At 31.6% G+C, this 15,912-nt stretch overlaps 1 protein-coding gene across 1 annotated transcript; it reads right to left on the minus strand.

Annotated features, from left to right (window-relative positions):
• Positions 1-6,306: 6,306 nt before the first annotated feature.
• Positions 6,307-15,251, minus strand: LOC106665423. Its single transcript, XM_014391837.2, has 8 exons — positions 14,810-15,251; positions 10,905-11,143; positions 10,539-10,822; positions 10,333-10,450; positions 10,134-10,268; positions 8,439-8,684; positions 8,157-8,320; positions 6,307-6,483 (listed from the first exon to the last, which is right to left on the minus strand). Exons 1-8 carry the CDS (start codon positions 14,946-14,948, stop codon positions 6,354-6,356), a joined length of 1,455 nt encoding a protein of 484 aa, XP_014247323.1. The 5' UTR covers positions 14,949-15,251; the 3' UTR covers positions 6,307-6,353.
• Positions 15,252-15,912: the final 661 nt, after the last annotated feature.

The raw sequence follows: 15,912 nt of genomic DNA on the forward strand, positions 1-15,912 counted from the left end.
TGCCGACGTGGGTATACACGCGCCCATAATTATAATTTGGGTCAATTTTACCTTATCTCAATTTAAAAAAAAAAAAAAAACAAATCAGACATGCAAACGTGGTTCGAATGACATTATAAATGTTACAAAAATATGTTAAAATTGGAAAAGCTTAACAATATTACCAAAACCACGTGGAATTTAGGTAATTTATGTGTAGATAATTTGAGTCAATAATTTCTTACACTTTCTAATTCATCGGACTTTACGAGGGTAATAAAATATTAATTGTATACCTATTAACTAAATTTCTAGTATATGAAACGTTGAATGCGAAAGTTACTGATTTATATGAGCTCAAATCTGCACATGTGCATCTCGTGCTGGACTGTCTTTATATTGTCATGCCTATATGCTCCCTATAAGCATCCAAGGTCTGGCACTCCTCGACCAAGTGTGATACACTGAACGACCTTTCTCTATTAATTTCCTCCAATATAATGTTTCTGTGGGTCAGTCGGGGAGAAAAACAAGATACAAATGTGGTTTCAATGACATTACAAATGTTACAATATGTTAAAATTGGAAAAGTTTACCAATATTACCAAAACCACATGGAATTTGGGTAATTTATGCCTAGGTAATTGGGTCAATAATTTCTCATACTTTCTAAATTATTGGACTTTACCAGGGCAATACAATGTTAATTGTATACCTATTAACTAAATTTCTAGTATATGAAATGTTGAATGCAAAAGTTACTGATTTATGTGTGGTGATTAGTGACCGTTAATCGATAATTATTCAGAAATCGTGAGATGCGGTCTGGTGACCATATGGTCACCTTTGGTCACCAGACCGCNCCGAAGGTCGTGGGTTCGAATCCCGCTCGTGACACTGACTTTTTATCTCAACCCATACCTTACATAAAGATTAATTAATTGAAAGAAGTTAATTGGTCAATCAGACCACGAAATTTAATGGATTGATTTATAAGTTCAAATCTGCACCCGCATTTACTTTGGCTCGAAAGTATCTGTTTTAACTGATGCCCAATGATGAGTTTAGGAGGATCTTTATTTTCTTTTGTGTATCTTTATATCGTATCTTTCCATGACTCCAATGGCGTGCCAGAACCTTTTTCTATTATTTTGCAAATTATTCCTGAATCCGTTGACATTAAATTTTTCTACAACCTAGTTCTTTTATTTATTTATTTTTTCATGAATTTCTTGGATTAGTGGATCTATGGAGAGCATATCCATGGATGGCGCTAAGTGAGTTATCACAGATAATTTTTTTTATACTTACGCACATTTGTTATACTTATAGCTTATAAACAACTTACTACATATACATAATTACACATAGTTTATATATAGAAGAAACTTCTTACTTGTGGAATATGAATATATATAATCCTACAACTACTGGGTATTAATTTGCAAGCAAGCAAATATAATTGACAACTACTAAATGTAAAGATAAATGTTTTCATTTATTTAACAAAGTAGCAATAACAGTTAGGCATACACTTAGGCATAACATTTTATTTAACTCGATTCTCATTTCACATTCAACAATTTTAATCCTCAACATTTCTCAGTTTCATTCTGACAAATATATTTTTAGATATATGAACTTTCATAAGCCTCGACAGGCAGAAAATCAAACTTTCCAGCATTTTTTTCTCTTTTGCGCGAGTTTTTCTACCACTTAGATCTACAAAATATACACATTTTTTTTTTTTATTACACCTTGCAAGGAATTAGCAAATTGAAAAATAGTAAAACAAACACACTCAACACACTGTGTGTATGATATTTCCACAGAACACAATTATCACAAAAACCAGGATGGCCCTGAAATCAATGCTTAAATTATTAGAAAAAACAATGAAAATTGCACAATACTTTTGGTTAATTTATAAGAGATAATTTTTTAAATAAATTGTTGGCAAACAGTACTTACAAACAGAAAATGCCTAGTGCATACAATATTATCACTTTCCTCATTCCGATTAAACCTTTTTACATAAATATTTCATCCATTTTATTAAATTAAAACTTAAAAAAATAGGACAAATAGAAAACATGTGGGCTAGTAGACACTGAAGCATTTTATAAATTTGAATGGTATGTCTTCTACGGCTGTTTACTATATCTTGTAGTTGACAAATACAATTTAAAAGTATACTTAATTTTTGATGCACATCCAGGGAACATCATAAAAATAGTAAGCGAGTTCAATACTTTTGAACAGATAATCTCATTAAATTATCTATTATGTATGATCAAATGTTAATAAAAATATATTTTTAATTGGTCAATAGATTTCAAAATCAGTGGTATCAATAAACACTAATAAATAACAAGAATAACAATGGGACAGTTTTTCATATATCTTATTTTTATAATTTGTATTATTTAAGGCTTATTTTTCAAAAATTAGGTTTTTCTATATGCTGTATTATCCTTATTTTATGATAAATTTATTATAATTAATTCAAATTTATTCAGTACAACATACCAACTGAATTGTAGGGATATAGAAAATTTATCAGGTTTTAATAACAAAACGAAGAATCAAAAAAAATATGAAAGTTTCATTACAACTTTTACTAATATTAATAATTAATGTTTTTAATGAACAAATAATGTAGAATTTATAGTGTTATTAAAGTACTTATTGTTAACAAAACTCTGTCCTGTATTTGAAATGCCATATGCCCCGTATCTACTGTTTTGGTATTTTTGGCCTAGGACTTTACCTTTACTTTTTATACTCCTGAAAGCTTTTTTATTGTAATTTATAACTTGTTTATCGATTCACTCCTATTTAAAAAAAAAAAAAAAAAAAAAAAAAAAAGATGTTACGTTAAATTTGACTAGTAAAGATTAGTGATAATTACTAACCAAAAAGAACGTATCTGAAAATAAAGTGTTTTTATAAGCGTATTTTTTTTAAATTATACAATGCAATAGTAAATTAATATATAATGAATCACATATTTAAATTAATACCCCTTAATTTCAATTTCCTTTGTTTGATACAATGAATCTCCCCACTAATTGATAGGAAATGAGTTTTTATGGTGTATAACAAGTGGAAAATAACATTAATTTTATCTAGTAATACAAGCACTTTTTATTAAGGTATGATAAAATTTCATTTTTTTTAAACTAGTATTTTCTCCAAAGTGTTTTAACCTGTTAATAAAATTTCAATATTTTAATCTGAAATTTTCAATAGGAAACGAATTCAACAGAAAAAAAATTAAGTTGGAAAATTCGAAAATATGGCATTCTTTTTACCAGGGCAGAGCTGAATAAAAGTAAAAATATTAGTGCAATAAAATACAAAATAATATTCCATTAAAGTCTGAGTATTTAGTTACAGTTCAAACAAGAGGCCCGGGTTTTTACAATAAAACAAAAATTCAGTGTAATTAGTACTGACAGAAATTTAACATTTGAATTAAAACAATCTGGTTTATACATTATTTTTGATAACCGGCCTAATTTTTTCCTTGTTTCAATATTTAAGAGGGTAATATAAGCGGTACTAAGTTTGAATTAAAATTCTGACAATTGTTCACTATAGGATAGCCTATTTACTGTTTTACATACAAGTTAAAAAAAAAAAAAAAACACTTCAAATATCTCAATTGTTACTTGAATAATCGAGAAATGCTGCTGAGACTGAAAGAAAATTCTCCAAAAATATATTTTCCATGCAATCAAAAAATACTAGATACACTAAGATGTGATCCAAAAAATTTATTTTAGCAAAAATATTTAAAATTTAACAAAGTTTTTGCAATAAAAATATACTAAAAGTTGTTTTTGTAAAATAATATTTTGTTCTCTATTAAACATATATTTTTTTTTAAATATATATAATGATCGACAAAGAGAGAGATAGAGAAATGCTTTAATTCAGTTCATTTATAAATATAAGCTACCTAAATTCTTCTATTTGACTAGAAATCTACCTATTTTATAGTAAAATATAAGCGGCACATAAATGTATAATTCATAAACACTACCCAACAGACGATTGAACATTTAACATGTTTAAATACAATGGTGACACTCAGAGGGGGGGAATAGGTATGCATATATATGCAATAATATATAATTTATATGCATATAAATAATATGCATACTATTATTAAAATTTCCACTACAATTTACATTAATTTTTAGCTTTTTGTTTGAAAAAGAATAATATGTAAATATTATCATCTAAGCCAGTTATAATAAATTATATTTTATTTATATACCAACTTGAACTAAAAATCTAGAATTACAATTACTAAACTGCAACTTTACATATAAACACACTGCTCCAGAAAAAAATTATTATAATAATAATAACAATAAAATAAATGAAAATAAAATAAAAAGACGGCACACTCTGAAAATTTTCTTTTTAATTAGACAATGTTTTGGCCATCTTTTTTGTTTTATTACTTTAAAAATGATTTAATAATTATAATTAAATGGTAAGTGTTTGTTTTTGTTGCCAATTGTTAGGCAAAACTGCTTAGTTCCTAATTTGATTTAAAATCTCCAGAATGTGAACTATCAACTAGGTTATAATCATTAAAAAAAGGGGCATCGGTGGCTGAATGGTTAGACATTGAGAGTGTTCATCACTAACTTCCCGGGTTCGAATGCAGGACATTTACTGAAAACTGGGCTTTTTGTATTGGCATCCCGAGGATTCAAAGATTACTTCATAGGTGAATACCCTAAAAAAATATACCTTTATTCACTTTCGTGTTGGAGGCATGAAACAAAACTGCTATGAAAATGCCCATAATCAGCAAGCAAGTAGCCTGTGCCATTGTACTCATTGAGGATAGCAGAAATCAACGTTCTGTGATGCGAGCTTTTGGTTTGCCTCAAACAACGGCCAGTATTAAGTGGTACTGGGAGAATGTAAGTTGTACTAGGAGACAAGATCGGGACCAGCCAATGACCAATTTATCAAATTTCACTCTGAGAAATTACTTTTCCATTGCTGCTGTGGGATGTGTCCATTAGCACTGAAACAGTAAGAAGGAGACTGCAGAAATGAGTCTACATCTTAGAAGGCTAGCATCGGGTCCAGTGCTTACTAGAGACCATCTTCAAGGCCGCTTAGAATTTGCAAGGGACACCGACATGGGACATAATGGATGAAAGTTAGGTTTTCAGTTTCAGTTTTCTCTCGACTGCCATTTGCTCCTGGTATTGGTAAGCAATTCTTGTTTATGCAAGACCACATTGCCATGATTGTTATGCAATAATGTGATTCGCACTCTAAGATGGCCAGCTCACAGCCCTGATTTTAACCCCATTGAACACTTTTGGGATGAGCTCAGACATCGGATAAAACAAAGAAATAACACTCCTTCAACTTTAGATGAGCTGAAAGTTACATTAGTTGAGATTTGAGATGAAATTCCTCAAGGTTAAAGGCTTAATAGTGAACATGCCCAGAAGATTAGAGTGTGTAATAAAAAAACCCAATAAAATTTTTTTTTCAAAAGATTTTTATTTTCACACTAATCAAATCTTTTAATAAATACCTGAATTATAAAAAAATGTAGGTGTTAATATTGCTGAAAAGGCAAGTACCTAAAATATCAAATTTTCAAAGTGTGCCACTTTTTTGAGCGTATTAATATCTAGTCAGATAAAATCTAGATTAGATAATATAATCTAGTCACAAGAACTTTATAAAGTATCAAGTACGCACATAAAAATTTAATAAAATAAACAATGTACATATGGCTTATCGCGATATGAGCATATTAATTAGCTGTTCAAGATGTAAACATAGATTGAGTACTATTGGCCTTAAAAATTAATCAAGGATATCAATCAATTGTTTTTTTTTTACACTTGAGTTATGAAACATGCTAACAAAGGTAACAAAATGTATTTATATTAAATACTTAAAGAACAATAAATTGCAAGAATAAATTTAAATTAATAATACCTTTTATCTAAGGTCTTGGTTGAGATGAAAAACTTATGACACTACTTTTTCATCTCAACCAAGACCTTAGGTAAAAAGTATAATTAATTTAAATAATTAATGTAGTCAATTATGATTACTAAATACATATATACAATAATAAAGTTTTTCAAGTTGAAATTTAAGTTTACATCCTGAAGTGTAATTTGGTACCTAATTGACCAAACAAATAATAAATATTTAACTGAAAATAATATCCATAAAATAATAAATTCATATAAACACTCTACCTATAACTAATAAGATAGTTACTATCACAAAAAATCTTTGGTACACAAATAATAAATTGTTAATCGATTTGTTGTTAAAGTTCTATTGAATTTCTTGTAAATCAATGTAACATTTCATGGCTTCAACGCATCAACAAGTTTTCTCGCCTTTATCCTTATATCTTCGTTAGGGTGGTTGTTCATTATGGTAAATGCCTTGTTACATATCTTGTCTTGTACGTTAATCCCGTATATAGCTGCATACCTGCAAAATAAAATAAATAAGTTATTGTTTAGAGATCGTGAGATGCGGTTTGGTGTGATGTAGGTGTAGAAAATCATTTTATTTATGGTGCCAACGTCTCAGGCCCTAAAGATGATCTCAATAAATATCGAAACGTTGGCATGATAAAGAAAATGTTTTTCTAAACCTACATCACACCAAACCGAATCTCACGATCTCTAATAATCATTAAGGTCACTAAACACCACACATAAATAAGTAATTGAAAACAAATAAAATTAGATTGTGAATTAGTCTTTTCAAATTTACAATGGTATGCCTTGATATTCTTACTTGTATATCTTCATGTTGGAACAATATATCTAGAAAAACCATTGCTACAAAGATAGATCTTTTATAATTTATATGCGAGAACATTTGAAGAGTAAGGGGGGGAAATTTTGTAAAATTAATTCATTGTTTATTTCTTATTGTTAATATTTATCATTATTTTTATTGTTTTAGTGAAAAAACTTCTTTCCGACAATTATATTCTGAGATTTGTAGAATTTTTTTGTTCCAGCAATTAATTCAACTGAAGTTATAATGTTTAAAGTGTTAGATGTATCGTCCATTTTTTTTACACATGAATAATCTGAATCTAAGGCAAAACAATCTTAAATAAGTCTACAAATTTACATAATTAATTTTTAATAAATTTAATAAATGGTTTTCAAATTGTTTTGAAGACTGACCAAGTCCCAACATTGCTATGACTTACGAAGCCATTTTTTCATCAAGACTCAGATTATTCATTTAATTATAATGTTAGAGGAGAAAGCAAAGCTCAAATCTGCACACGCATGTACAAGAATTCAACCTATCACTTCTCGCAGTCCCTTCCTGGGGCGATCAGCGATGATAATCTGGGTTCTGCTGGCCTACCTAGGTATATTTAATTGTGAACACAAAATTGGCACATTTTAAACATTGTCTGTAGCCCTAACACATTTCAGGCCGATAATATGAAGGTTCACCATGAGTTAGTTTCTTCAGAATTATTAAAAAAGATATCAACTGTTCCTCTCTTGTAGTATTTATCAATTTTTTGCTCTCTATATTATACATTCACCACATCTAACTTTTTTAAATTGAATTTCATTCAACTAAATATGGAGAAAATATTACTGTTTATGGAATAATATACATGGCCAATAGATTCCCTCAACTGATTTTTTTTTCTCATCATTTATGATTTGTTAAACAACTTCACTTGTAAAATTCTTTAATATTTTTTTAATGACTTTTCATTTTATAATTTTTTTAGCACTCAAAAGATACATTCTATTTACAAAAATTTAAAAATGTACGTTATTTCAAATAAAAGGTTTATTTTCTATTTTATGAACTTGTTATATCTTCTTTTTACCTATTTTTCAATTAAAATCAGTAAATAAATTCTTTAAAAAATGCATAACTAATTTTTATTTATTTATTTTTTTACTTGGATATTTGTTTAAAAATTAAAAACATGTATATGCACATATTTGTATGTTATTTCACACATAATTCCGGTCCCTAGTTGAGTAACTTTGCGATTTGACAAGAGCAAAAATGTTGGGAAACATCTGCGCCTGCCAGTATGCTGACGGTTTGGATTCGTGATGGATCAAACCTACCACTAACATAAAACATAAAAGTAAAGGTTCACTTACATTGTATCTGGTGATGGGGCCTTGTCTTCTAAAGGTAAATCATATATTGGATCAATGTGAAGTTGAACAACACCATTTGCTAAATTTGCAAGAAGCGTTACTACTCTTAGTAACAATTCTTCATTAGTTGATATGTCAAGTAAATGCAACAATTTACGAGGAGCCTAAAACAAAAAATTACCATGTTCCACTTATTCCCGATTGTAATATTACTAGATCAAGAACCAGTATTAAGTACAAACTGGTGTATATTTAGCTTACATATAAAAAGATTAGACTTACATGTGCTGCCAATAAACTGGGTATCATCTCACTGTTACAAGTCAAATTTACTAACACTTTAAGCGCCTGTAACTTTATTAGAAATGCACCGTTATCAACTAAGTTATATAGATGATGCAAAATCGGACAACATTCCTCATGCCAATCCTCAAGTACGGTGATATTGGTTAAAGTTATTAATGTCTGTAATTGGATTTTTTCTTGTGGCTGATTCAATAAAATAGCCGAAAGGATTGGAATAGCTTCCTAAAATAAGAATAATGTTTAATTTGCATGTAATAATGTTAATTACCAGATAACAAGAAAAGTTTTTGCGGTCTTTCTTTTATTATTGTTTCAATACCATTAACATTTCTAATTATATTGGAGGATTAGATGTTTCTGCATCAGTTATGCAGATAATTCATAAAAAAAGTGCCTTCAACAGTTCTGTGTAACTTAGAGAACATTTTCTTTCTAATGGCTTCAAAGCCCGTAATTTGTGCTTATTGTATAAATTGAAGCTCGGTACTAGGGAAGCAGACACAGCTCGTAGAATTTGCACTGAGTTCGGTGATGAATCAATAAGTGAACACACTGCCCAAAACTGGTTCAAAAAGTTTGCTTCTAGGAATGAGGGGATTGAAGATAAACCACGGTCTGGTTGACCTGTCTTAAATGATGATTGAGAAAAGATATCGAATTTTATTTGAGACAAACATGTCACGAGTTTGTCAGAGTATTTAACTTTAACTTTTTTTTATTTAAATGGTGAACCCATTTGTTCTAGCTTACATTAATATGGAATGCTGAGCAAATGGGATGCTCATAAATTGACCTACATTAACAAGCTTCTGCATTGCTTTCACGGCACACAATAGAGAATTTTTTTGACCAGATAGTCACAACAGATGAACAATGGGATCTTGTAAAGTAACACTGATTGTACCATTGACTATCACTAAATGGCCCTGCCTCATTGATATGAAAACCAAATATTCATCAACAAAAGGTGATGCTTTGTGTTTCGTAAAGTATGGCAGGCATTGTGCACTATGAACTCCTACCACATGGCCAGACCTCACTGCAGAAATCTACTCAAGCCTGCAACGATTATTCTTGCCCTGGTCCAGAAAAAAACCTGCTCTCATGAACAGAAAAGGTGCAATTTTTCACCAGGACACCTCATACAGTCAAAATGACAAAGGAGGTGACAATGAAGGTTAGTCGGGAAGTTCTACCATACCCTCCAGATCTGGCCCCATCTGATTTTTCACCTTTTCTTAGCAATGAACAATCATATGCGAATCGGGAATTCAATAATCACCAACAGCTGGAAACCGAGCTGAATTTATTTTTTAACTCCCAGGACCCAAACTTTTATAAGAAGGGAATAACTGGGCTAGTAACACATTGGGAGAAGGGAATGGCGATGGAGTCTATTTCCCAGAATAAAATATTTCTAAACTCATTTTAATTGCGACTACTAAACCGTTTAAACCAGCATCAACTTTTCTGGCTACCTAGTGTCTTTTTAAATTTATCATAATGTGGTACTGATATTTTGTCTCAAATTTATACTAAATAAAAAAGTTTCTCATCTCTATTTTTGCTGACATTATTAACATCATAATTAATAATGAATTATTACATTATTACAACTGTATTCTCTACAAATTTATCACAACAAATAAGCTTGAGGAAATAAAATCATACTTTCAACTCCTTTTGATTATCTTTGTTCAAGGCCAGATTTCCCAGAGCAGTAATTGCTGCAAGTTGAACAGATGGTTTATGATGAGTGAGCAGCCGTTGGACTCTAATCAAGCATCCCACCTCCCTTAATGTAACCTGGAAATTAAACATTTATTGTTAAACAACCAATAAAACATCAATAATTTTAATTAACACAAACATGATTAGCTGCTATAGTGGCACCATTGCTAATAGTAGTAAGAGTTCTCTCCAGAAGAGCACTGTCATTACTCTGCAGTAGAATTACTAGACTTTTAGCATCATGCCTTGGTATTTCTCTATACAATTAAATAAGAAAATATATATATATAAATATGGTTAACGATATCAATGGTGTTTTTTTTATTTATTTATTATTGTAATTGCCTTTGCCCATGTGAAATATTATCAAGATGAAGTTTCAGCTGCTGCTCTTTTTCATTCATAACCTTCTCATCTCGATGACCAGGTTCGCAATGAGTATCAGGACTTCTAGACTGAGCTCGCCTTCTCATTGAACGACGTGTACATCTTTTCCTCACCGGAGACATTAGCGTCAATTCTCCCGTCCTTCCAACAGTTAGGTTTGACAAATTTTCGGTGGAGCGACTCGTTAATATATGGCGCATGTCTACAGGAGACAAAATTCTAGGTGAACTCCATGGAGAACACTGGAATTTATTAATTAAATTTCATAAACATTCAATTCAATATCTACACAAAATTTAAAACTATTTCAAAATAAAAAAATACCTGTAAACTCCTATGACCAGAAAAATGCCTAGGCGAATTGTTTGTTGTGCTTTGTATCGCTAAAACTGTATCGGTAAACATTCGAGCTTGTAAATTAAGCTCTCGTATTCTATCCTGCACAGTCATTGGTCGCAATATTACTTTCCCCGATCCTGAAAGATCTAAGTTGCCAAGTAGCACATCAGTCTGTGTTGTCTGAGAAAGCCTCCTAAAGTACAGCCTGTGTTCATCTTGATACACTGAAACCCAATTAAAAAAAAAAAAAATTATAATATATAAAAAGGAATGCGGACCCCCCCCAATGAAATTCAATAAGGTTACAAATGCAGGATTGTCTGATAGCTCCATCATGCCTCTTAATGCATAGACAAAGAGCCAAATCTAAAATGATGCATTATAAAAAAGGTCAGAATATAACTATTTATCAATGGGCCAGACTTGACATTACTGATTACTGATTTATATAAGCTCAAATCTGCATATGCATACGGACATACATGTGAAGAGTTGAGCCTATCACTTCTCATAGTCTTATCAGCAAGTCCAAGTTTTGTAATTTACACTAAATCACCAGCAGGCCTCGAGAATCATCCACCCCGGGTGTTGGCAGTTTGGGGTCAGACCTCGGTCTTATCTGTCTGAGGTTGGACTCCAAGGAGTATCAACAGCTAGGTCATTTCAGCCCCCAATGCAATCTGTACTTAAATTCAAACCCATTGACTCAAGGACTATACCTGATATTCCTACTTCAACCTCCACTCATATAACAAATCTAATTGAGGATTGATGAGGTATTCATTCCACCATCAGCCCTCTAAAACATCATATTCATGCTAATAAATACATTCAGTCTCAATGCATACAAAGAAACAAAAGACGAGATATCTACAAAGTAATAGATACAGTAAAAAATTGTGTTTCCTCCAAAAATCAGAAGAGGGGACCCAAACACTCGCTGCCAGTATGGTGGTGGGATCCATAGCAGCAAATGGCATGGGTAACTTACGTCTATTGAGAGTATTATGACTGCTGATGTACACATCAATGTGCTACATGAAAATTTAAGGAAAATATGGTGTGAACTAGGATTAGAGAGGGTATTTTTATGTCAGCAAGATAATGACACTAAACATAGAGCTAGAAAAACTGAAGAGTGGTTGCTCAACAACTCAAAACTCCTCCCCAGTCACCAGATGTCAACCCTTGAAGAACCTAGAGAACCTTTGGAGTCAGCAATCAGAAAATGCAAAATATCAAAAAATAGGCTAAAAATTGTAAAGGTAAACAACATCTGGGACTGTTAAAATTTGTTTCCTCAAAGCCTCGAAGGCTTAAGGCTATAACATAAGACAAAGGACTCCATACAAAATACTAATTTAATTTCAAATTTTATTATTAGTGAAAATGTATGAAGTTAACCATATTTCAGACAACTGACTATACATTTAAAAAAAAATTTCAACAATGATTTGTTGCAATGTTTTTTTTCACCAAATAACTGCCTTCAATGAATTATTGGGAAAATGATATACAAATGGAGAAATAGAATGTAGAATACCTATCCATTAAACTTATGACAAATTTTTCAACTCAACCACACTTTACATAAAAAATGATAAATCAATTAAAATAATTACGTCGTTTAATAGGGCCAACTAAAACATGTTTATTTTTACTTATTTCAAAACTAAGGATTGATGTCTGACGAAATTAACAGTTGGCACCGTAGAGGTGGTACCCGCACGGAGAGACTGCATCTGTGGTTCGGGGACCTCTGGGTCTCCAATACCCAATTATCCCCATAACTGGGAAAGATGTGAGTAGGAATGAGAGTGTAAATGGTCCCAATCCTAAAAAAAGTTTGGAAGTTATTAAAATAACTAAAATAAATAAATAAACCCACCCTTGCTAATGACTATCGCCCTATTACTACTCTTCCATCACTAATCAAAGCATTTGAGATTTTATTTAAACAAATATCCTTATTTACTGACTCCCATGCCCTTAAATCCCCTTTTCAATCTGACTTCCGAAACTTTCATAGTTGTGAGACAGCCCTTCTCAAAATATCAAATGATATTCACCTAGGCACTGAAGAGAATAATTATTAAATCCATTATATTTAGTGGTCTGATTGACCAAATTACTTCTTTCAATTAATTAATCTTTTTATGTAAGGTTTTGGTTGAAATGGTTCGAATCCCGTTCATGACACTAGCTTTTTCATTTCAGCCAAAACCTTACATAAAAAAATTAATTAATTGAAATAATAATTATTGTTCTTTGACTTAATTTTTCCAATAATACTGAAAGAAAATAATTACAAATTAGTGATTAATTTGTGATCTTAAGATGTTGAGTGTGGCACAGTTCTTGCTGTGGAACTCCATAATGGTGTTTTTATTAATTAATAAAAATAAATAAGTNAGTGTTGACGGTTCACTTACAAAGTCATGTTGAGAGATGTGGTTGTAAATTCATTTAACCTGACGATGAGCAATAACTTTGAAATCCAGATCATTGAAAACAACTAACCGTGAGTAGGAACTATCTTTTTAAAAATATTGAACAACACGTAACATTTTAAATACTTATAAACATAGAGTTTTAATATAAATATATTTAAAATTAAATCAAGTTTCAGGTCCATGACATCGCAGTTTTTAAAAATCACATCAATCATCTCTTTTCTTCCCGCTTCCTTTTCTTTTTTTTCTGTCTCTCTCTCTCTCTTTCTGCTTTTCTGCCATAATGTGGTTTCATCATTTGATTATAAATAATTAATATTTTAAAATATATATTATTGTTTTGTATATTTTATTGTATGTTTTATTATTATTGCTGTGATTATTATTTCACTATATTTATGAAACATAATTTATTTCTAATAGAAGTACATGTAAGGGGGCTTAAAGCCCTATTTGTACCTTTAAAAAAAAAATAGTTTTAAGAAAGGTCAAACAACCATTAGAAAGAAGGCTGTTAGTGGACCAAAACCTGGAGACCACAGAACCACAATAGTTGACTAGTCTGTCCACTAAAATACAAATGTCAAAGTGTTATTTAGTGTGGGAAGGTCAGACACAGTTCAACCAGCAACACTATAAATTTGGGGTCACATCAACCAGGTGGGCAATATCCTTCTTGGCTGGACCCCTGCTGCATGTGCCCCTTAAGGGAAACTGCTAAAGAGAAACTCACCCGATTCCACCTGGCCTCCCCTACTCTTAAGGAACTGGTATAAAAGGGGATGATTTGTAAAGCAAAAGCCATTCCAGTCGGGGAGTCAAGTAAGGACTCGGTCTAGAGCAGTATGCAGCCACACTCCGTCTGTGACTCGGCCAGCTAGAGCCAGCAGTTGGGACCAGTCGTATAAAGTCAACTGTTGAAGACCCAGGGAGCTGCAAAAAGAAGATATTGGAAGATGATGTGGAAGCCGGTATTGGCAAGCTTCATTTCACCTAAGTCCTTTTGTTGATAAGCTTATCCCAGAGTTGGAGTTGTGGCTGACTTGTCTAGATGTTTGACAATTTTATTTGTTTGTATTTGTCTTAAGACAGAATAGTATTACAATAAATGTTTAGGAATATTTCTCTCTGGTTTATTGAATTTCTAGAACCCTACATTCCCATACACAAAAAGTATATAAGCGCATACACTGTATATTCCCCTATCGCACAATGAAAAGCGAACAGAGCACGATGGTGCCCTGCTGACAAGATTTGAGGGTGCCTTCGGTTGGAACCGCTAGACCTCCTCTTTCGACGGTTTGTGGGGCAGCCCTCCAGAAGTCATAGAAACATGGCTGCGTCTTAAGGCCGACGCCAAACAATAAATAACAAGGCGACACAGTGTCGGGCGACAAAATTGACAAAATAATTAATTGGTCAGTTGTAAGATCTCACCTTCTCCTTCTCTCCTTCCGATTTTCCGGCAAAAGGCCGTCCTGACGACCGAATAGCCGACATAAGCGAACCCCGCGAAAATCGCAGAGCACAGGGCGACTTTGTTGACCGTTTTGTCACCCGGGGTCGTGTTTGCCATCCTCGGGGCAATTCAATTACAAATTTGTCACAGATTAATTAAATACCAACGAATATTTCATCTCTTCGAAAGAAAGGAGAACGAACTTCGACCAGAACGGTTTCCGGGCAATTTTCCTCCACAAATAAGCCGACGGGCATCACTTTAAACCACTTTACATCAAAACGAACGTGTTTCCGACTGCAGAATGATACATCAGGCATCGATAACCCTAGTTATCACTAAAAACCTCGCAGAAATATTACAGAAGATACTTGATCCAACAGAGCTGATTAAAATTTTAAAATTAACCTATTTCCAATTTATTAAATCGCTAATACTAAAAAACCACAAAACTTTTAAAATTTACATACATATGTTTACTATAAAAACACTATTCAATTTTAAACAATTTATTAACATATTATGTTATATTTAATAACAAAAATCGTAAGATTCTGCTTTATTAAATTTACTTTTTAGTTTTGTATTAAATTTGTTTTTGTATTGTTATTATGGAAAGATTTTTTAAGATTTATTAAAGAAAGAGTTTTTCATATATTTCAGTACAATCACAAATTGTTTCAATCTGACGTCATAATGATGTCATAGAGAAAATTATTTCAATCTGACGTCATAATGATGTCATAGAGAAAATTTGGCAATCAATCGTAATTTTTGTTGTTGTTTATAAATTACAACCAATAGCTTAAACCCTAAGGCAAAAATTGCAACATCCAATAAAAATTAAACAAAAAATAGGAAATATTGAGACATAAATAAATTTGCCCATTTACTTCAAACCTTGAAATTGATAAAATTAGGAGGTCTGGTAGTATCCGTGACATGTCATCAATGATAGGCTATCTTAAAAGAGACACTGACAAAAAAAATCCTCATATCAGACAGCCAAGCAGCTATTAACGGTACAAAAAAATTAGAACAAAATTGTCAGTTACTGCAACAAAAATCTCAAAACCACAAC

Source organism: Cimex lectularius, unplaced genomic scaffold (assembly GCF_000648675.2).
Source record: "Cimex lectularius strain Harlan isolate CLEC.00 unplaced genomic scaffold, Clec_2.1 scaffold158, whole genome shotgun sequence".
Taxonomy (NCBI): Eukaryota; Metazoa; Arthropoda; class Insecta; order Hemiptera; family Cimicidae; genus Cimex; species Cimex lectularius.

What these genes read in the sequence shown, in the direction of transcription:
- LOC106665423 (XM_014391837.2), bottom strand. Translation starts at nt 14,948, where the DNA reads ATGGCAAACACGACCCCGGGTGACAAAACGGTCAACAAAGTCGCCCTG. An exon ending in CGGAAGGAGAGAAGGAGAAG is followed by an intron (nt 11,144 to 14,809) that starts GTGAGATCTTAC and finishes ATTGGGTTTCAG; the next exon opens with TGTATCAAGATGAACACAGG. An exon ending in CCAGTTTATTGGCAGCACAT is followed by an intron (nt 8,321 to 8,438) that starts GTAAGTCTAATC and finishes TTTTTGTTTTAG; the next exon opens with GCTCCTCGTAAATTGTTGCA.